Consider the following 23,297-nt stretch of genomic DNA (forward strand, 5'->3'; position numbering starts at 1 on the left):
TGTTGACTTTACCCTTGAGGTAAATAGTTGGGAGGCAAAACTATAAGCCCCTATCTTTCTCTCTGTCCAACTGAAACTTTGATACCATGAGTACCACGTGAGTTGTAATAATTGTGGAAAACAAAAGAGATGATTGAGTATGTGGATTTTCTTTGCAAGCTCTTATTTGACTCTTTCTAATAATATGATAAATTGCAATTGCTTCAATGACTTTGGACGGTTGTTGGCCACTTCTCGGTAAGGTTTTTGTCTCATACTTTGCTTTGTGAAGGAATTGTTACTTTCCCATAAGAATCTCCATGATGTATTGATGTCCTATGTGTGATCATGATACCCTCATGTCCGTATTTTGTTTTATCGACACCTTCATCCCTAAACATGTGGTCATGTTTTGGGTCTTGGTTTTCGCTTGAGGACAAGCGAGGTCTAAGCTTGGGGGAGTTGATACGTCCATTTTGCATCATGCTTTCATGTTGATATTTATCGCTTTATGGACTGTTATTATACTTTGTGGAACCTTACTTATGCCTTTTCTCTCTTATTTTGCAAGGTTTATTTGAAGAGGGAGTGCAAGGTTTATTTGAAGACGAAGAATACCGGCAACTGGAATTCTGGACTGGAAAAGGAGCAAGTTTGAGTCCTCTATTCTACGCAACTCCAAATGCCCTGAAAATCAACGTGGATTATTTTGGAATTTATAAAAAATACTGGGCGAAAGAAGTGTCAGAGGGGAGCAACCAGGGGCCCACAAGCCTGGTTGCCGCGGCCTACCCCCTGGCCGCGGCAAGAGGGCTTGTGGGCACCCTGGTGGCCCACCGGCCCCCCTCTTTTGCTATATGAAGGGTTTCGTCCGGAAAAAAATCAGAGTGGAGCTTTTTCGTGGATTCTCCGCCGCCACGAGGCGGAACTTGAGCAGATCCAATCTAGAGCTCCGGCAGGACGATCCTGCCGGGGAAACTTCCCTCCCTGAGGGGGAAATCGTCGCCATCGTCATCACCAACACTCCTCTCGTTGGAGGGGAGGCATCTCCATCAACATCTTCATTGGCACCATCTCCTCTCCAAACCCTAGTTCATCTCTTGTAACCAATCTCCGTCTCGCGACTCCGGTTGGTACTTGTAAGGTTGCTAGTAGTGTTGATTACTCTTTGTAGTTGATGCCAGTTGGATTACTTGGTGGAAGAGTTTATGTTCATATCCTTGATGCTATTCATTACACCTCTGATCATGATTATGATTATATTTGTGAGTAGTTACTTTTCTTCCTAAGGACATGGGATAAGTCATGCTAATAATAGTCATGTGAATTTGGTATTCGTTCGGTATTTTGATATGTTGTATGTTGTTTTTCCTCTAGTGGTGTTATGTGAACATCGACTACATAACACTTCACCATATTTGGGCCTAGAGGAAGGCGTTGGGGAGTAGTAAGTAGATGATGGGTTGCTGGAGTGACAGAAGCTTAAACCCCAGTCTATGCATTGCTTCGTAAGGGGCTGATTTGAATCCACTAGTTTAATGCTATGGTTAGACGTTGTCTTAATTCTTCTTTCGTAGTTGCGGATGCTTGCAAGAGGGGTTAATCATAAGTGGGATGCTTTTCCAAGTAAGGGCAGTACCCAAGCGCCGGTCCACCCACATATCAAACTATCAAAGTAACGAACGCGAATCATATGAACATGATGAAACTAGCATGACAGAAATTCCCGTGTGTCCTCGGGAGCGTTTTTCCTCTTATAAGACTTTTTTCAGGCTTGTCCCTTGCTACAAAAGGGATTGGGCCACTTGCTGCACCGTTGCTACTACTTGTTACTTGTTACTTTTCGCTTGCTACGTTTCACCTCACTACACCATCACTTGTTACCGCTACTTTCAGTGCTTGCAGTTATTACCTTGCTGAAAACCGTTTATCAGAGCCTTCTCCTCCTCGTTGGGTTCGATACTCTTACTTATCGAAAGGACTACGATTGATCCCCTATACTTGTGGGTCATCACTGATCAACGTGGATGTTGCGATCTTCTTTGGCACTGCAAAGGCTGGATATGGTGTTGTCATGCATAATCATCTAGGGGTAATGCATGCTGCTTGTCAAGACGTTATTGATAATGTGCGATGTCCTAAAATTCCGAAAGCAGAGGCCATCCATGAGGCGTTGATGCTTGTTGAAAGCATAGGAGTTGAGTCTTTCCAAGTTGCTTCTGATTGCCCCTCACTTGTTAACAAGTTGCAACAACAAGGGTTTGATAGGACTTGGACATGTGCCATTATTCATGATACTAAGATGAGAGCCAAAAAGTTTGTATCCTGTAATTTTAAATATGTTAGCACACTATGTAATGAGGCAACCCATGTTCTTGCAAGATCGACAAAACATGACTATGGATCGTGGTGGTTAAATGTGTTAGAGTTATAATATAAGCCATGTACCCCTTTGTATTTATCCCATTGTATAAGGGGTTTCCTGCATATGTTCCGCACCTGTACATGTATATATATCGGCCTATAGCCTCATGGGAATACAAGTTGCTTATTCCTATTAGGTTTTTTTCGCATGCGCAACTCGTGCTCCGATCCAATCTCGTCTCCCCGCAATCGCCGTCCGTCTCGTCTCGTGTCTCCCACTCCACCTGCCTCGATCTGGAGGCTGCTGCTGCGTGTCGTGATCTAGATCCCCTCCTGTCGGTCTTCATCAGGTCGCTGGATTCCTTCTTGTGGATCGAATCAGCCTGCAAGTCGTCAAATCAGCCTGCGGGCCGTCACCGGATCCCCTCCCGTTTCTTGTTGTGGATCGAACCAACGCTGCTGGATCTCGCCCCGATCCCCTCCCGTTTCTTCGGGTGGATCGAACGAGCGCGGTTGGGTCTCGCCCCGCTACCGACTCGGGCTCTGTCCTTGCGCCGCTGGATCTCGCCCCGCTCCAGATCCGACTAGACTTCACCGCCCGCTCGATCCAGCTCCGTCTATGGCCGTCAGCCCACCGCTTTGTCACCATCTCCTGCTGGATCTCCGCCGGTTCTATAAACTGTTGACTGTTGGATCCCGTCGCCACCAGCTCTCGATCTTGTCCCCCCCCCCCCCCCCGCTGCTTAATTTGTTGGATTTTTCCGGATTCTCCTGTCTCGACGTGATCTCTAAAAAAGAACAAAAAAGGAAAAATGTCTACTGCATCGAGCTACGTTGTTGTCCCTCGTTGTTCGGTGATCTTCAATGGTACTAACTACACCGAGTTCATTGGCTTCATGCTCATTCACATGCGTGGCATCCATCTCTGGGGTGTCCTTTCTGGCGAGGTCTGATGTCTGCCACGTCCAGTTCCTCTTGTGGCTCCCACTCCGGCTCTTCCTACGGATGCTAATCAAGCCACCAAGGATGCGGCTAAGCTTGCTAATGAGGCTGCTGATCGTGCTTATGATGAGAAGTTTTTGGCTTATGAGGAGGCTCTTCAGACGTATCATGGTGCTCTATCCGCTTACACCCAGTGGCTTGATGATGATGCTCGTGCTGCAATTGTTCTCACTTCTAGTGTTCTGCCTCAGTTTGCCTCTGAGTTTATGGGCCTTCCTACTGTCTTTGAGATGTGGACTCGCCTTCGTTAGTGCTATGAGCCCTCTGGTGATGCCTTATACCTCTATGTGGTCCATTAGGAGCATGCTCTTCAGCACGGTGACTCTACTGTTGATGACTTCTATCCACAGAGTTTCGCTATCTAGCACCAGCTTCATTCTCTCCGCAGTGTTGGTTGTCGTACTTGCCCCTGTTGCCAGGCTGTCCAGGCCGATTTGGAGTTTCATCGCGTCTACGAGTTCCTGTCTAGGATCCGTAAGGAGTTTGAGCCTCGGCGTGCTCAGTGGTTTGCTCGTGGCTGTATTTCTCTCATGTATGCGCTTTCTAAGATTCGTGCTGAGGAGACTCGCTTACGTGGTGCTATTTTGCTGGAGGTTCCCTCTGTGCTTGCTGCTCGGGCTCCTTCTAGGCCACCTACTGCACCGACCCCTTCTGGCTCGAGTACTCCGCCGCTCTTGCCCACTCCTTCTGGAGGCTCAGGTTGCCCCCGTCCACATTGCGACTACTGCAACAATGATGGTCATATTGAGTCCCAGTGCTACACAAGGAAGAAACGTTTGCGCAAGGCGCGATCCTCATCTTCAGGGACTTCGTCCTCTACCTCGACAGCTTCAGCCGTCACTCTGACTGAGCAGGATATTCTGAGACTTAAGCCTCTGCTCGCTGCTTCAGGTTCTTCCTCGACGGGTACTGTTGGCTCTGTGACTGATGCTTCCCGCACTGAGCAACCACCTTCTACACAGTCAGGTACATCCCCATGGGTTCTGGACTCTGGAGCTTCTTTTCATATGTCTTCTCATTCTTCCACTCTGTCCTCTCTTCGCTCGCTTGATTCTCCTGTTCATGTCCTCACTGTTGATGGTACTCCTCTTTCTGTCGTTAGTAGAGGCAATCTTATCGCTCCTTATTCTGTTCCTGATGTTGCTCATGTTCCTCGACTTACCATGAATCTGTTTTCTGCTGGTCAACTTACTCATTCTGGTTGTCGCAGCATCCTTGACGATGACTCTTGTTCTGTCCAGGACCGTCGCACGCACACTCTGGTTGGGGCTCGCCCTCACCACCGTGATTCTCAGGGTCTTCGGGAGTTGGACTGGCTTCATGTTCCTTCTGCTGCCATCACTATTGCCAGTTCCTCCGCTTCGGTCGCCTAAGCTACTGATTCCTTCCAGCAGTGGCCTCATTGACTTGGTCATCTGCGTGGTTCTCATTTGTCGTCTTTAGTTCGTCAAGGTCTTCTGGGGTCTGACTCAGGAGATGTCTCTTTGGAGTGTGAGGGTTGTCATCTTGGCAAGCAGATTCAGTTACCATATTCACATAGTGAGTCAGTGTCTATGCGTCCTTTCGATTTAGTCCATTCTGATGTATGGGGTCTGGCTCCCTTCTCTTCGAAAGGGGGTCATAAATACTATATTATTTTCATAGATGACTTCTCTCGTTACACATGGCTTTATTTCATGACTTCTCATAGTGAGGTGTTGTCTATTTATAAGTGTTTTGCTGCCATGGTTCATACTCAGTTCTCTTCACCCATTCGTGTGTTTCGTGCTGACTCCGCTGGTGAGTATATCTCTAAGATGTTGCGTGGTGTTCTTGCTGAGCAAGGAACTCTCTCTCAATTCTCTTGTCCTGATGCTGATGCTCAGAATGGTGTGGCCGAGCGAAAGCATCGTCATCTTTTTGAGACGGCTCGTGCATTGATGATTGTTGCCTCTCTCCCGCCTCATTTTTGGGCTGAAGGTGTCTCCACCTCCACCTATCTCATCAATCTACAACCTTCCGCTGCTCTACAGGGTGGTGTTCCTTTCGAGCGTCTTTTTGATCGTTCTCTCGATTATTCCATGCTTCGCTTGTTTGGTTGTGTTTGCTATGTTCTTCTTGCCCCTCGCGAACGCACCAAACTGACCGCTCAGTATGTTGAGTGTGTCTTCTTAGGTTACAGTGATGAGCATAAGGGCAATCATTGTTGGGATCATATCGGTCGTCGGATGCATATCTCTCGAGATGTGACTTCTGATGAGTCTCGTCCCTTCTATCCACGCCCATCTTCCTTGACCTTTTCAGTGGAGGATATTTCTTTCCTCACCTTTCCTGACTCACCTATCACCCCCATCGAGCCTTTGACTATTCGTTCCGCTCCCTCTGCTTCTCCACCTCTAGTAAATTTGCCGCCACCATCTTCCACAATCTCCTCGCCTAGCATGTCACCGAATTCTACACCTTCATCTCCGGTGAATTCTTCGTCGCCACCCCCCGATTCTACCTTGGCGATTCCTCCTTACATTGTTCCATCTTTTCCTCAGTGTTACACTCGTCGTTCACGTCCTGTGGATGCCTCTGTGGATGTGTCGTCATCCTCGTCTCAGCCTACTTATGGCTTGTGTTCTCGTCCTCGTCCGCCTGTTGATCGCTTTGGATTTCCCACCGCTGGTGCTGCTGTTCTTGAGCCGACTTCTTATCGTCAGGCTGTTGTTCATCATGAATGGCAGTTTGCGATGGCAGAGGAGATTGCTGCTCTTGAACGCACTGGTACGTGGGATCTTGTTTCCCTTCCTCCCGGAGTCCGTCCCATCACTTGTAAGTGGGTCTACAAGGATAAGACTCGCTCTGATGGTTCTCTTGAGTGTCACAAAGCTCGTCTTGTGGCTCGTGGTTTTCAGCAGGAGCATGGTCGTGATTATGACGAGACTTTTGCTCTTGTGGCCCATATGACCACTGTTCGTACACTTCTTGTCGTGTCCTCTGCACGTCACCGGTCTATCTCTCAGCTTGATGTTAAGAATACCTTTCTTAATGGTGAGCTGCGTGAGGAGGTGTACATGCAGCCACCACCTCGGTATTCTGTTCCTGATGGCATGGTATGTCGTCTTCGTCGCTCTCTCTATGGCCTTAAGCAAGCCCCTCGCACCTGGTTTGAGCGTTTTGCCTCTGTGGTGACTGCCGCTGGTTTTTCAGCCAGTGCTCATGATCCACCATTGTTTATTCACCTTTCTCCTCGTGGTCGGACTCTTCTTCTTCTCTATGTTGATGACATGATCATCACTTGGGATGACCCCGAGTATATTGCCTTTGTAAAGGCCCGTCTTAGTGAGCAGTTTCTTATGTCTGATCTTGGACCTCTTCGCTACTTTCTTGGGATTTAAGTCTCTTCTACCTCTGATGGCTTTTTTATATCCCAGGAAAAGTATATCCAGGATCTTCTTGCTCGTGCTGCTCTTATCGACGAGCGCATTGTTGAGACTCCCATGGACCTCAATGTTCACCTCTATGATACTGATGGTGATCCCCTGCCTGACCCGACGTGTTATCGTCATCTTGTTGGCAGTCTTGTCTATCTAGCTGTCACTCGTCCGGATATTTCTTATCCGGTTCATATTCTGAGTCAGTTCGTCTCTGCTCCCACATCGGTTCACTATAGTCATCTCCTTCGTGTTCTCCGATATCTTGGGGGCACGATCTCTCATCGTCTATTCTTTCCTCGCTCCAGTTCTTTACAGCTTCAGGCCTATTCGGATGCTACGTGGGCTAGTGATCCTTCAGATCGTCGTTCACTTTCTGCTTACTGTGTTTTTCTTGGTGGTTCTCTCATTGCCTGGAAGACGAAGAAACATATTGCATTTTCCCGTTCGAGTGCAGAGGCTGAGTTGCGAGTGATGGCTCTTTTGACGGCAGAGGTGACTTGGTTACGGTGGTTACTTCAGGATTTTGGTGTTTCTGTCACTACACCGACTTTGCTCTTATCTGACAGTACAGGTGCTATTAGCATTGCGCGTGATCCTGTGAAGCATGAGCTCACCAAGCATATTGGTGTTGATGCTTTCTATGTGCGCGCTCGTGTGCAGGATCACGTTATTGCTCTTCAGTATGTGCCTTCCGAGTTAGAGTTGGCGGATTTCCTGACGAAGGCCCAGACTAGAGCACAACATGGCTTTTATCTCTCCAAACTCAGTGTTGTTCATCCACCATGAGTTTGAGGGGGGTATTAGAGTTATAATATAAGTCATGTACCCCTTTGTATTTATCCCATTGTATAAGGGGTTTCCTGCATATGTTATGCACATGTACATGTATATATATCGGCCTATGACCTCATGGGAATACAAGTTGCTTATTCCTAACAAAATGAGCCTCCAGATATCAAGGGCATTATTTGTACTAAACAATTGTTGAATGAATGAGAGGTTGTTGCCCATTGTCTCAAATAAAAAGTCTTAGGCCCTCTTTGCTTTACAGGATTCCATAAACACGGGAATAGAAAAACATAAGGGTTGTTTTGCTTCAGAGGATTCTAAAAACGAGGGAATAAAAAAACAAAAGAATATGATAGGAATGCATGCACAAAACACATGATTGCTAAATACATGAATTTTGTCAAATTTGGTGTTTCGTTCACATGAATTGAAAAAATGCAAGAGTTCTAATAAGCATGGTCAAATCAAAGTCCAATCACATTATTTTTTTAGTTAGAATGTTACTATGCCACTAAGGATCTTTGTCTCGTTTTTCGTGCATAGGAATTTGAAAAGAGGTCCAAGTGGATGTTAGCACTATTGTGCTTTTTCTTTAAAACTGAGATTAAAGAAAAAAAAAACTCCACTTTCCCTTTGAAACAAAGGAGCCCTAAGATTGTAATGTCTTGACTATTTGAATCCTACAAGATTTTAGTTTGTTTGGTAGCATCACAGAAAAAACAAAGATTCTTACCAAGAGATTCAAGTGGATATTAAAATTCTTCTGAATTTAGTATGAAGGAATCCTGAGGAAAAATCCTATAGGATTCAATCCTATGAATCAAATGACCATCCATTCTAATCCTCTAAAATTTGTCAAAGTCATCCGAATCAAAGAGGCCCGTAGGCCTTTGGTTCATAGAATAGTAAAATCATAAAAATACAAAAGTCATAGGAAATGAGATGACATGTATCTTAGTTCCTGTAGGAAAAGAGATGTCACTTGGTTCATAAGCTAGAAACTTTTTTCATGAAGCCTAAGCTAATGTATTTTTTTCTTTTTTTTACGAGAAAACTTCTAATCTATTCATCTTCAATTGTGACAGTACAAGGAGCACCAAAAATAATAATAAAATACATCCAGAACCGTAGACCACCTAGGGGCAATTACAAGCGCCGAAGCAAGCCGGGATGGAAACCAATCTTACATAAGAATTAGAATTCATTCCTAAAAAGTAAAGGACTCTATAGAAAACTTTCTTCATAAATCCTATCGTTCAGAATTACTGCAAACAAAAGGAGTGCCTTAAAGTATAAGTCAAAGAGGCGCAACGTTGTAAATTTGTAATCGCATTTTTCTTGTAATCTGACGTTTCCCCATGAAAATTGTAGTCAAATAGCCATACAAATTTCCGTTGCTTGTAAACTACTCCCTCCGTCTCAAAATTCTTGTCTTAAGTTTGCTTAGAAATAAATGTATCTAAATACTAAAACGTGACTATATACATTCATATCTAGATAATTCTAAGACAAGTGACTAGATACATTCGTACCTAGATAATTCTAAGACAAGTGACTAGATACATTCGTATCTAGATAATTCTAAGACAAGAATTTTGCTACGGAGGGAGTACTCCCTATGTTCTAACTTTTTCCGAATCAGACACGTTTTAGTGTGATTGTTCACACATTTTAGTTTGTATCTAGTTTATAGTCGATCTTGTAAAGAGTAATAATCATTGAGCACCATTGAGCACCAACAAGATGATGAATAATCAACAAGATGATGAATAATCAAATGAGCCAGATCAAATTGACCAACCGAGTTTCATCAGTTAAGATTGCCAAAACTCTGCAAAACTATGCAGCCAAAAAGTGACAGTTTATAGTCGATCTGGTAAAGAGTTGAGCACCAACAAGATGATGAATAATCAAATGAGCCAGATCGAATTGGCATGGACTACGACTCTACCCGAGTTTCATCAGTCAAGATTGGCTAAAACTCTGAAAAACTATGCAGACAGAGCCCTAAGCAGCAAGCCTGCAACGGACGAAACCAACGGCAGCACCTACATTCAATTCTTCATCCACCTCTTCTGTCAGCTGCTGTTCAAGTGCTCGGACAGTCTGTCTCTCATCCTGACTGCCTTCTCATCTGATAACTGGCACACTTGCTGCCTGTAATTCGCGTCATGATCGTGTGATATCTGAGCGTCGTCCATGGCTGCATCCTCCTCCATGTCTATCACTATGTTATGCAACAAACAGCACACATGAATTATCCGAGGCAGCTTATGCTTGTCGGGGCGCCACATCTCTCCCTGCAGGAACTTCCATGTGTCCTTGAACCTCGCCAGCGCCTTCAGCGCGACTGTTCTGGCAGCAGAGTGTCTCTTATTGAATTCCACTTTCAAGTCTGAGAGGTCATTCTCCTGGTAAGGAGTGAGCAGCCACGGGAGAAGAGGGTATCCTGCATCCCCAATTACGTATTCCCCAACTTCTGATCCGTCTGATACCATCAATTTGCCGCCATTCAACCGTACACCATTCTCGCACAGCCTGAAGAGACCAGAGCTGTGTAAAATACTCGACTCTTTCATGCTACCTGGCCAACCCGTTACAATGTCTGTGAACCTCATATCTGGATCAATGACAGCTTGCAATACCATGCTGTAATTCTTCTCGTGATCCAGCCACACCTTACAGTTTGGTTCAGCCGAAGAGAGACACATAATGATGTGAGTTGTGTCTACTACACCACAACAGTTTGGCAAACCATGGATCTTCTCAAACTTGGATTTGATCATTGCCATCTCATCCGAGTCTGGCCAGCGCAAGTGGTGGCCCGCTCGTGCCTCCACAGCTTCAACAAACCTCCAAGTTATCAGTGAGACGGTCGAGTGGTTCACACCAACAGAGGTTCCTACGGTCACCAGTGACCCACCAGAGTTCAACCTTCTCAGAGCAACAGCTACTCGATCTTCTAAAGACAGCACCGTCCCATCGAGAAAGGTGTAGCTGCTAGCCCTTACCATCATATCATCTTTTACCAAGCTGCAAACATAGTTGAACGTTCTTCTGGGCATTTTGAAGAGAAACTCGAATCTGTGTGCGTCCGCCGCAGGGGATAAGGTTCCTGAGAAGAAAATGTAAAACTGGTTACAAGACCCATAACTTACAACTATGATAGTATTAAAATAGACTCCATATTGCATATGGATTAATAATTAAATGCTGTTCTATATATTTAATAAACTTGCACATTAAGATTTTTGTCGGGTGGAGATCAAATCAAGATAAAGCCATTACACAGGTCATACAACCAATACTTTTTTTTGGCAAGGGCTATACAACTAGTACGAGCTAAAACTAACGTTTCACGTTCAGTACCAGCGTAAAAATGATAGTCACATAAAATTAATCCGCTTCAACAAGCACTATATGTCAGCCAAGTCACATCGATGCTTCTATATTGCACAAAATGCATCATATACCAGTAGTAACTTAATGAAACATTAAGTTGCTACTTGAACTTGTTTGCAGATAACTAAATATAATCAGGACAAGAATGTTTGATATCTAAAAGATAGTCCAGAAATAAGTTTCGGGGTTGCCCGTGTTTAGTTAGGAGTCATCTCCTTCCAAAGATAGTCAGAAATAGCAAAGAGACTCCCTGTGGAGAATGCCCATCATGTCATATTTTACTTCACTTAGTTAGGAACTGAGAATTATTGTGACTTCTAAAGAAAATATAATGTCATATCATCTAAAATGAGTTAAAAACTACTCTCTCCCTTCAGGTATGTAAGGGCCCCTCGTATTTTGGCTCAAATTTTGACCATGAATTTGATTAGCAAAATATAAGTTGTATGCTACAAAAAGTGAACTGCTGCAATCGTATTCAGAAAAAGATTCCAATGATACTTTTTGTTACATATAATTCATAATTTCTTAGTTAAATTCATGGTCAAAGTTAGACCCAAAATAAAAAGTTCATTTCATACTGATATGATACCTAAGAGCAAGAACTTTTCCGTACAGCAAACAAATGAATTCACATGGACTCTTTTTCAATATATGTTGTGCTGTTAAACGTGCCCTGAATCGATGGAACATGAACCAAGATTCTCAATCAGCTTGCATGGAGAACACTGAAGCACTGACTAGAATACGTAATGAAATGAACTATCATTTGCACTAAAAATGTACCAAATTCGTTAGACCCAACATCGGATGACTGCCCAGCCCAGTAATCAGTAATCAGAACAAAGGTCAACAACTGAAATCTGAGTTTGTGCAACCGATGACCCATTCCAAAATCGGAGATAAATCTGAAGCATCGCCGTTGGTCTACCACGATGTAACATCGGTACTCAACATGACACCCTGCTCAACAACTACTAGGCCAGTGGCATTGTTCCAACATGTGCAGTACCACCGCATTTATAACGAGTAAGCTCCTAACAAGATCGACAGACCACAAGATTAGTCCCAAGAATCTAAGCCCAAGACATAATTAGATCTAAGTAACATGACAAAAAAAGAAAACGAATGCTCGCGAGGCACAGAATCTGCACAAACAAATCTCGTCGAGAAGTAAGGCCGCGAGCATCGAAGAGGGACGCACCTGCCATCCGCATGCAGAAGCCATCCCACCAGTCGCCGCCAGGCGCGCCCTGACCTGCCGCCGCGGCCGCCATTGCGGCCTTCTTCTCCGCCGCCACCTTCTTGCGACGCTTGGCCCCGCGAAGCGGCGCCATGATGAACACGGACTCTCGGACCGGATGAATCAAGAAGAGCGAGTAATCTGAATGGAACCTGGTGAAATCAGGAACCAGGGTGAACACCGGGGGGAGGAGAGAGGAGGGGGGGGGGGGGGGGGGGGGTCACGACTACGTCAGCGGCGACGCGGCGGCGGCGGCGCGGTTGCACGGCATGCAGAGAGTGCAGAACATGGAGTGTTGCTGGGGACGAAGAGCGCGTATGGTATGGCTTCGTGAGTTATAGGGAGAAGCAAGGGGCAGCGCAAGGAAGGAGAAGCGCGGGGGGGGGGGGGGGGGGGGGGGGGGCGCAGAGGAGGAAGAGGAGGGAGATGGCTAGATGGGAGAGACAGGCTTTGTGTATTTGTGCACCCGATAGGTGTGTCTTTTTTTTCTTTTCCTTTTTTACGGTTTCTTAGATGTCATCGGGAAAAACACAAGCTGCGTATGACTGTGCACGATGCATAATGAATGTTTATTTCGAGTGTTTTTTACTATATGTGATTAAATTGTATTTGTGTATGCATTGATTTTCATGATCATAGTCGTTGGAACGGAACGGATTCTTTCTTTATAAATGCGAAAGCTATGTCTTTGACGGACCTACACAAAAACTACTAGGGAACCAAGTATAAATGATGCAAATCTGGATGGCAAAAAGCTATTTTTCCCTCATCTAGGTCCTTTCAAAAAAATTCTTCAGACTTTTAAGGTTGGGCGGCCAGCGGCCCCTCGGCCTCAACATAGCTCCACCATAGCTCCGCTACTGAGCTATGTGTTCTGTATTTTTATTAAGTATAAAAAATAATGGATATGACGGTTGTCTAAAAAAGCTGGTTGGTTTTATGATACACAAATTTATGATTATGAGTCAACGGGTGTAACTAAAAAGTAGTTATATGATCGTGTTGAATGAGTTGTCATGAAGAACAAGAGGATGTGTGCAATTAAGCTTGACATGCATGAGATGCATGACCGTGTTGAATATGCTTTCTTAGAGAACATGATGATTAAGGTGTGGTCTGACAGGGCATGGAAAAATTTAATGATGGCTTGTATTGATCGGTCAAACACACGATGAGGGTCCATGAACATGAAAGATAAGGGTTTTTTTTTCCTCGCAAGGGCTTCTACAATGGGACCTTCTCTCCCCTTATTTGGTCTTATTGTATGCAAAGGAAGCTGGTGGCATGGATGAGAGCAAAGTGTGTAGAAATGTACCGTTAATTTCACCCCTTGTTTTGCTGGTGATTCTCTAATTCTCATGAAAACATATTTGAGTAAAGCCACTTGGCCACAACAAGTTCTGGATATGCATTGTACTGTAAGTGCATCTAGTGCCTCTTAGTGATTTTGGTGTATTGAGTGTACACAGGTCCAATAAGTCCCTGAGAAGTTTGATTTAACCGATGAAAGACGACCCCTAAAAATGTATGTCTTCAGTTAAAGACTTTAAAAGTAAGGAATTTGATGTGACCTTGAAGATATTGATACGAGGACTTTAAACCCTGAAGACTTTGTTTTAATTGTTTCTTTTCACCATACTATTAAAGGGGGTCCAGGTAATACTAAGGAAAATTTCCAAGTGATGTTCATCTCAAAACCTACACATGTCCAACCCTTCAAGTGAAGCCTTTTGAAATCTCTTACGGTGCTGTCAAATTCTTCTGTGAGAAAGACGAAGTTCTTCTGGTCTCTGAGGAAAATGGTCTCAGTGAGGAGTTAGGATTTCGCGAGTGCGAATTTCCTACCGTGAAGAAATTGATAGCCCTGAGGAATTTGAGAGTTCAAATTGCCGACCGTTACTGTGCTTAGCGCCAATTGTCCGAAGGATCTTATCCTCACAACGGTCATATCGTTAGGGGCATTTATGTCTTATCATGTTGGGTTGCACCTTGTCTATAAAGAGACGCCCCCACAACCACTAGTTGGTTGGCTGCTCCGAGAGAGATGGACAAGTGTCATTTAGAGCAACCCTTCCTTCGACGACTTTGAGAGAATCTTAAGTGAGGAAAAACCCAAACACCCAAAGCCACAAAGTGATTGAGCATCACTGAAGATATTGTCCTGTGTGGAACCAACACTTGTTACCTTTGAAGACTGTGTATCTTCCAAATGGTGAGGCATCATGGTCTAGAGCATCCCATAGTGATCGTGGATCGCCGGGTGACCGAGTTTGTGAAGATTTGGAAGTATACCTTGAAGAATTACCATGAGTGAGTGGGCGGAGTCTATGTGACTCCAGCTCAAGGAGAATGCGGTAAGGATTGTGTGTCCTTTGGTTTAAATACCAAGCTGCTCCAAACCAGACGTACGACTGTCATAACAGTTGGAACTGGTAGATCAAATCATTGTATTCACCGAGGAACCGGTCGTATTTCCTCAATCCTTTTATTTCCTCATTTACTTGTTGATGAAAGTGATCCTTAGTGTTTGAAAACTTTGACTGAAGACTTTCTCAATTTCCTCAATACAAATTCTTCAGTCACCTTGTCTTCCACCTGCTTATCCTAATTACTCGCTACTTGTACTTTGTGTATGCCTTATTTCATCATGAGGATTTTGCTACTCCCATGTTTCGCATGCACTTGAGTACTTTATCTGTTGTTTGTATTTTGTCACTCTGATAATTCCTCAACTATTAATTCCTTAGTGTCAAATTTGTAAAAATCGCCCGATCACCCCCTCTAGTCTATATAACGCACTTTCAATTGGTGTCAAAGCAAGGTATTCTCCTATTCTATGTGATTTTGGTTTGACCACCTGAAGTTCTCTGGTCGATGTCCTACCTTTGATGGGACGGACTACCCCTACTCGAAGAACAAGATGTGTATGCATCTTGAGGCAATTGACAACGATCTCTAGTATGTTGTGGAAAAAGGTGTTACATCCATTGCTCCCAATGTCAACGCGGCTGACGTGAAGAGAATCAAGCACTCTCAAGCAAACAATATCACATGTGGACATCTGAGCAAAGGATGGTATGACTGAGTGAGTGCTTGGGAAACATCAAAGATCATCTGGGAAAGGCTCTCCAAAGTCAACTAAGGGGTTTCAACTCAACGTGATTCCCGAGTTGATGTTCTTCGCAGTCTCTTCAACCGCTTCAAAATACTCGACAATGAAAATGTTCAGCAAACCTTAGATCGCCTCACTCGTATCTCCAACGAGCTCCAAGCTCTTGGTGCCACTAACATCACCGACCATGAGGTGGTGAAGAAACCATTGAGGTCTCTTGATTCCTCATTTAACACACTACTTTGATGATTCAATAGCATGGAGACTACAAGTCACAAGATCCTGCTAATATTCTTGAGAGGCTCAATACTCATGAATTCCAACAAGCTGAGAAGAAAGATCTCTATGGGCCAAGATATGGAAGATCTCGTGCATTGAAGGCATAGGCAATTTCCTCATCTGGAGGAGAAGGCTCTAATAGCAGCCTTGGTGATCCTGAAGAACTTAGTCCGGAGCTAGCAATGCTCGTGAAGAAATTCCAGAAGTTCTTCAGAAGAGGTCGATTTGGAAAATCTTTAAGAAGTGATGTGAAGAATTCAGAACCTTCATCACGTGACTACAAGAAAAGAACTTTCCACAAATGCAAGAAGTCTAGCCACTACATTGCTCATTGCCCTCTCTGGGAAGAGAAATCTAAGAAGAAGAAGTACAAGGATGATAGTGCTGATGACAAAAGGAAGAAGAAATACAAGGATGTCAGTTCTGACGACAAGAACAAGAAGAAGTCTTCAAAGTCCTCATCATGCAAGAACAACAGTTCGAGAAAGGCTCGGGCACTTATTGAGAAGGAAATGGATTCTAATTATCACACCGTGTTTTCACTTTATTTCAACTGTAGTCTCTTCAAAATCTGAGTTTATTAAAACTTTTTAAGAAAGTGCTATAAGTGCCATGATTTCCATTGTTTGTGTGTATGCTTGAGTGAGTGGATCCAAAACCAATAATTTTATAACATGTTATTTCCAAAAAGATCCTTTCATTTTGATTATTTCAAAACCTTGCTTTGGGGTTTGCACTACAAGTCCCTGATTCCAAGGGGGTGCCTTCACCCAAAGATTGTATTATGATTTTAGCACTATTATAACTCTCCAAAATCATAAAATGATTATTTTATAAAATATTTTTCTATTTTATTTGCATGTCCTTTTCTGAGACGAGAAATGATATTTCTGAATGGAAATTTATTTTTCTGCCTTAGAAAAATATGAGAAAATCTGGGGATACTCAAAGAACATATATTTTCCATATACATAATATTTTTAACCCCTATTTATGTTCGAAATATTTGAGCTAATCCTTGAAGACCTATTCTGTCTGTTTTGACCTTTTGAAATATTTCCAAAGGAAATATTCTCAATAAATTCTCAGAAAATTCTAGCATGTTTACCAAGCTATATTTGGTGATCATGCCAAGTTCCACCTTATTCCAAGGTGGTTTGGTTCACCAAATATTCCAAAAATCTTCCGTGTCCAGAATCAAGTTGTAGCAACTCTACATAGCAAAGTTTGTCCAAATGGCCTGAAACTTTGCAGGAGTGCTCAATACCCCAATTGAGGAGACCCTGCCAAAAATTCGATTTGTGGGGATTAATTTACCCACATTCTCTTTTAAAAGGACAGAACTGTCCAGTTGGGGGTGTTTTCAAGTTTACACTGTCAAACTTGTCCAATGGAGCTCAAATTTGGTGGAGCGTCCTACTTTGCCTAAAACCCAAACATGTTAACTTTCAACATCATTGGTGGAGGTTAGCTACCCCAAACTCATATCAAACACCTTCAGCCAGAATGGTCAAACAACACTTAACACCCTCTACACCCGCTCCCTTCCCATTAAACTCTTAGTGCAAGCTGCGAGCACCACTCCTCAACTACAGACGAGTGGCCCCTCTCTGGTTCCAAGCAGGTAAGCCAAAATCCCCAATTTAGTCTTTGATTCAAGGCTGACAGCTTCTCTCAAAGCATTTCCTTTTACCAACAGTGAGTCCCTCGACTCCCAAACAGCTAAGAATCATCTAAGCCAACCACTGGACACGCCAGACAGGGCCAAAGCACCCAAGAGCGCGCCAGCATGTCATGGCATGCCAAATCTGCGCTCTAGGCGCGCTACAGGGCGCACCCGAGGCAAAGGAGGCTAGACCCTGCCGGTTCTCACCTCCCCTCAGTGTCCCTCCGCGTCTTCGACAAACCTCGTGATTCGGGGCAGCCCGAGTGCCCCTTCTCCCCCTCTCTACTGACTCGAGTGATGCGTGCCCTCGTATGCCCTATTCGGTCAGCCGTGCACGGCCCCGCAACACGCGTGCACTAAGCCCCCGTCTCTCTCGTTGAGTCTCTGGGTCTCAAACCACGTCCGTGAAACTGTGGTATCAACCCCGGGGCCTCTCTCCCTCTCCTGCCGCCACGGTGAAACCACCGGCGCTCCAAAGCTCGGTGCAGCGTTGCTGGCCTATAAATAGTCCCTCCCCCTTCACTCCAGCACCTCACACCACTCCTCCAGACCCTCAATCGAGCCCCTAGCCACTCCATTCGAGCAAAGAGAGCTCCGGTGCTCGAGATCGACCGAGGACCCGCCGCTTAGGAGCTCCGTCGAACTCAGGCTATAGGCCATCTCTCGGGCTCCTCTCACCTCCTCCGCGACCATAGAGAGCTCAGCAAGCCTCTCCACCTCTTTCCTGTGAGTTTCCCTACCCATATAATCCATCTCTACCACCACCCGAATCACCTCCGCGCAGCCATGTCGTCGCCGGTGACCCAGGGCCTTCCCGTCGTTCATTCGACCACCAGCAGGTAGGCGACGATGCCACGCTGCCGTTCCTACCATCACCTGGCCACGAGGGCATCGGAATCGCCGCCGGCGTGCCTCCCCTCCCCTCTGTCCACAGGAGGAAGACGATCCCGACACGCATGCCCCACCTGTCGCTGGCCAGTCCCCCTCTCTCCTCTCTCTGCCGCTGACAGCAGTGGCCCGCACGTCACGTTTAAACCTGACGGCGTGCGTGCACCTGGGCTGCTAGCTGGCTAACTGGTCGGTTGGCCAGTTGGGCCATCCCAGCCACTGGCCGAGCCAGACCAGGGTTGAGCCCTTTTCCTTTTTATTTTTATTCTGATTCTAAATGATTTTTGTAAAGTTAAATAGTTAATCAAATTTAAATATTTTTCCACCACAATTCTTCTAAAAGTATGTAGAATTTATTAGTGCTGCTACACTCATTTTTGTAAAAAAAAAATACACATAGCTTTGATTAAAATGCCTAGTTTAAATATTTTAGCCCTTGGTAAATAGGTTTTAAAAATACCTTTTTGCATCAAAACGAGAGACAAACATTTTTAAAACTATAGACAAGATTTTTCAGAATTGGTTAACATTTTTAAAGTGAATTTGTGCTCTGTTTTATATGTGCTTCTTATTATTATCACTACTATTACAACAATAGATTTCGCGTTCGGCGAAGGACTTGGACCCGAAGACCCCGGATACCTAATTGATCAAAGCAAGCAGCCCTTTGACCATGTCTAAGAAATACTTCTATGCATGACACATTGGTTAATCTACTCCGATGCATATAGTTAAGGATGATTGGTGCACCCCAGCATGGTGTTTTCGATAGCTCCTATGGAGCACTTGCATTGAGCATTACCCTATCATCTATGGGGGTCACGCTTATATAATGTTGACAAATAGACAGTAGAGCTACGCATAGAAAGATGATGTTCATGATGGTGGTAACACAAAGTTGATATCAAAGGTTTTACGAAAACCCTGTCGAGTGCCACTAATGCCCGAGGGTGATGATGTTGAGTTAGGTGCCACTTGTGAAAGAAGTGGTGCACTGGGAATGTTTTCTGTGGGTGGTTTTAGAAATGGGATTAGATTTATAATGTGTCGACTGTCCCAACCTTACATGTACGACCACGATACCCCTTTATGGGACGGGGCTTTGTTGATTGCTTTGGTCGGTGCTAGAAAAGAGCCACATTACTAGTGGCAGGAGTGATATGTGGTCACTCTCGTAACGGGGTCGTACCAGGTAGGTCCACTATGCCGTTTTTACGTGTTCCGGGCACACCATTGGCCCCCGCATGGATGATACGATCTAGAGTTGGTGCTCGTAAGACGTAAATCATGTGGGTTGGGTACCAATCGAGTGAACTCCTTGTCTAGTATCGTCAGGGGAAAGGCAATGATCGGGTACTTACCTCGGGTATGATATATACCGCGAGCCGTGGATGAAACGGAAGTTTCCCGGATCTCGTGGGTATAGCGTACAACCTCTCCAGAGTGTAAAACTATTCGAATAGCTGTGTCCACGGTCAAGGACAGTTGGATGGTGCTGCTTAAACTACGTCCAGTTGTTTCTGCATAAACCAAGTGTGTGTGTGTGTGTGTGTGTATGTGTGTGTGTGTGTGTGTGTGTGTGTGTGTGTGTGTTAATAAGTGTTATTTGAAAGAGGTGATAAGGTCAAGTTTGGTGACTTGGCGTATAGGGTGAACCCGAAGTGTTCAGCCCTCAGCAGATATGTTGATATCTGTAACCTGTTCTTATGATGACCATCTAGATTATGATGCATATCCATACACGAATTTGACCATATACATGTTTCAATTAAGGCTTGCTTTCCGCAAAGGCTGCATATTATTTTATTATCGTACCACCGCATTATCCACATCATGGGCTGTTTGCGAGTACATTCAAAGTACTCACTGGCTTGCCACTGGTTATGTTATTGGCCAGACATGGAGGAACCAAAGTTCAGATAAGAATTCATCATCGGAGACGGACATGCGAACTAGGATGCTTCCCAGTCAGAATGCCTGTTGGTGAAGGCTAATGGCATGGGTTCCCGTTTATTGCCAAGTTTCCGCTAGTAGATGTATTGGTGTGATTGGCCTTATAGGCCTTACCTATGTGATACTTGACCATGGTGGTCATTTGTTGTATCAGACGGTATGTATGGATGTAAGACTCTTAATATTCAGTATAAGTGTGTTCGGTGAACATTGATCTCTGGGATCACTGAGCACGATCATTCGGCGATCTCGACTCGTAAGTCGGGGCCCCCACACTAATGAAAAATCTAAAGAATACGAGGAAGAGGAGGAATTTGAGGAAGAATCACACTCCGGTGTGGCAAGTCTAGCTCTCGCCACCATATTCATCAGCAAGTACATCTTCAAAAATGAAGAAAATGACATCGTCAACGACTGTGATGACTATGGCGGCAATTTTGCTCCCACCTATTGCTTCATGGAAAAAGGTGCCAAGGAAAAACCCTCTAAAGCTACTGATTGGGTCCTCAATGGTGGATGCACCAATCACATGACTGGTTACAAGATCCTATTAATGGACTGAGTACTTGGTCCATCTCATCTGAAGCATATCACCTATGTTGACAAAGAAAAAAAAGATATTGGGTATAGGTAGGGTTGCAATCTCAAAGGACCAACACATGGATAAAGTGATGCTTGTTCGAATCCCTTGGATTTAACCGCATGTCAGTTTCAATGATTTGTGATCTTGATATGGTTGTCATATTTGGCAAATATCGTTGCATTGTGTTGTGCTTATGGAATCTGACAAATCCATAGTATTCGAAGGCTTTAGGAGAAGATACCTGTATATTGTTGATTTCCCTACAGGACCCCAGCCTTCCATGTGCCTACTTGCAGAAGCTTCAAAAGGCTGGCTATGGCATCAATGACTTGGACATGCCGGCATGAGGAACTTCCACACACTCGTGAAGAAGAAGCTCGTCATTAGCATCAAGGATCCAAATTCCTCAAGGATCACGAGTGTGGGGCTTGTGAGTCTAGAAAGATGACCAGATCCAAGCATACCAATAAGACTATCATGAATACCACTCGTCCCTTTGAATTGCTTCACATGGACCTCTTTGGACCCACTCATTACACCACACTATCCAATGTTGCAGCTCTATATGGCTTCGTCATTGTTGATGACTTCTTTCGTTACACTTGGGTGCATATTATCTGGTACAAAACTAAAGTGCGAGAAGTCTTCAGACAAATTTCTACAAGGGCCTCGACAAACTTCAGAGTAAATATCAAGCACATCAGGAGTGACAACGATACCGTGTTCAAGAACACATGTCTTGATGAGTCTCTTGGTGAACTCGGGATCACTGATGAGCTATCTGTCCCTACACTCCTAAGCAGAATGGCATTATGGAGCGCAAGAACATGACTCTTGTTGAGATGGCTTGCACTATGCTTTATGAATACAAGACACCTCGTTGCTTCTGGCCTGAAGCAGTTAACACTTCATGCCACATCATCAACAAGGTTTATCTTCACAAATTCCTCAAGAAGACTTCATATGAACTCCTCACTCACAAGAAACCCTATGTGAGTTATCTTAAAGTCTTCGGTGCTAAATACTGGATTAGAGATCCTCGTCACAGTTCCAAATTTGCATCGAAAGCACGTGAAGGTTTTATGTTTGGTTATGGAAAGTACTCGCACACCTACATAGTCTTCAACACCTATCACAACAAGGTTGTTGAAACTGTAGATGTGCGGTTCGATGAAACTAACGACTCACAAAAAGAGCACCTGCCGCCTGTGCTAGATGGAATATCTCCCAAGGAATCTATTAGGTTCGAAGCTACTGAAGATATCATACCCACTAAAGAACCTCTACCAGCTGAAGAAGTATGAAGACTTTCATCTTGGTGCATCTGAGGAAAATGGTGCTGAAGGAAATGCTGAACCACAACAAAGTTGTCAACCTTCTCATCCAGGAGTGGCAAAATGAAAGCACAATTGCTCCCTAGGGTCGTTTTGATAATTGATCACAACATATGCATCATTGGACCAATATGTTTTCCAAGTATATTTTAGAAAAAGTTCAAAATATGCTATGGCTTAAGGTTTATATGGAGATGCCTGTGGATGCCAGAAAGGAATAATATTGTCTCAAGCTTCAAGCTAGAAGACTCTTCATTTTATATTTGTGAGAAATCACTTTTGAGTCCATAGGAAAGCCACTACTATTAAAAGGGGGTGCAGTAGTAAAATGAACTGTTTGCTCAAATGCTCAAAGTTAGCCACCAAAACACTCAATCATTATTCCCATATATCCACTTTGTCAAGATACACATACACAAATTTGGTGTCACCAACATTTCCATATCGGATCCATCGAGTTTGACCTCACACAGAAACCCTAGACATTCCCACCAAATAGGTGAAATCGAAAACAAGTCGGTGCTACCAAGTTCAGTGTGACCAACATTATGTTGCCAAGATACATAAAATCAGAAATTTCGAGTTTGAGTATCGGTGCCACCGAGTTTGGCCATCTGACCTTTAGTCACCTTTGTGGTGCCACCGAGTTTCATATATAGGTCTCACCGAGATTCAAAAGTTCACACGTTTGTGCTAATCGGTACCATCGATTTTTCAACTTTGGTGTCACCGAGTTTTCCCTTTTGTGTGTAACGGTTGGATTTTTGTTGCTGTCTATATATACCACTTCACCCACCTCGCATTCGTGGGATAAGCACGTAGAACACACACTTCATTGCCAGATCCATTTTCTGAGAGAGAACCACCTACTCATGTGTTGAGACCAAGATATTCCAATCCTATCATTTGAAACTTGATCTCTAGCCTCCCCAAACTGCTTTCCACCAAATCAAACTCTCCTACCCATGCATGTTCTATGGGAGAGTGATTTGTGTTGAGGAGACTATCTTTAGAAGCACAAGAGCAAGGAGTTCATTGATCTACCACATCTATTACCTTTTGGAGGGTGGTGCCTCCTAGATTGGTTAGGTGTCGTTTGGGAGCCTCCTACTTCGTGTTGTGGAGTTGAACCAATATGTTTGTAAGGGCAAGGAGATCGCCTACTTCGTGAAGATCTACCATGAGTAAGGCTAGTCCTCCGTGGACGGAAGTCGTGGTGGAATAGACAAGGCTGCTTCTTTGTGGACCCTCCATGGGTGGAGCCGTCCATGGACCCTTGCAGCCGTTAACCTCCGTGGGTTG

The 23,297-nt window shown here is 44.3% G+C and overlaps 1 protein-coding gene across 1 annotated transcript; it reads right to left on the bottom strand.

The window, feature by feature from the left end:
* Positions 1-9,305: 9,305 nt before the first annotated feature.
* On the bottom strand, positions 9,306-12,506 carry LOC123448278 (protein ALP1-like). The gene is made up of 2 exons (XM_045125131.1): positions 12,142-12,506; positions 9,306-10,650 (listed from the first exon to the last, which is right to left on the bottom strand). Exons 1-2 carry the CDS (start codon positions 12,272-12,274, stop codon positions 9,614-9,616), a joined length of 1,170 nt encoding a protein of 389 aa, XP_044981066.1. The 5' UTR covers positions 12,275-12,506; the 3' UTR covers positions 9,306-9,613.
* Positions 12,507-23,297: the final 10,791 nt, after the last annotated feature.

The sequence above is a fragment of the Hordeum vulgare genome, chromosome 4H (genome assembly GCF_904849725.1).
Source record: "Hordeum vulgare subsp. vulgare chromosome 4H, MorexV3_pseudomolecules_assembly, whole genome shotgun sequence".
NCBI classification, from domain to species: Eukaryota; Viridiplantae; Streptophyta; class Magnoliopsida; order Poales; family Poaceae; genus Hordeum; species Hordeum vulgare.

Bases quoted from the DNA above. Each gene is read 5' to 3' on its own strand.
- LOC123448278 (XM_045125131.1), bottom strand. From the start codon at position 12,274: ATGGCGCCGCTTCGCGGGGCCAAGCGTCGCAAGAAGGTGGCGGCGGAG. The intron at 10,651-12,141 runs GTGCGTCCCTCT...TTTTCTTCTCAG, and splicing joins CTTCTGCATGCGGATGGCAG to GAACCTTATCCCCTGCGGCG.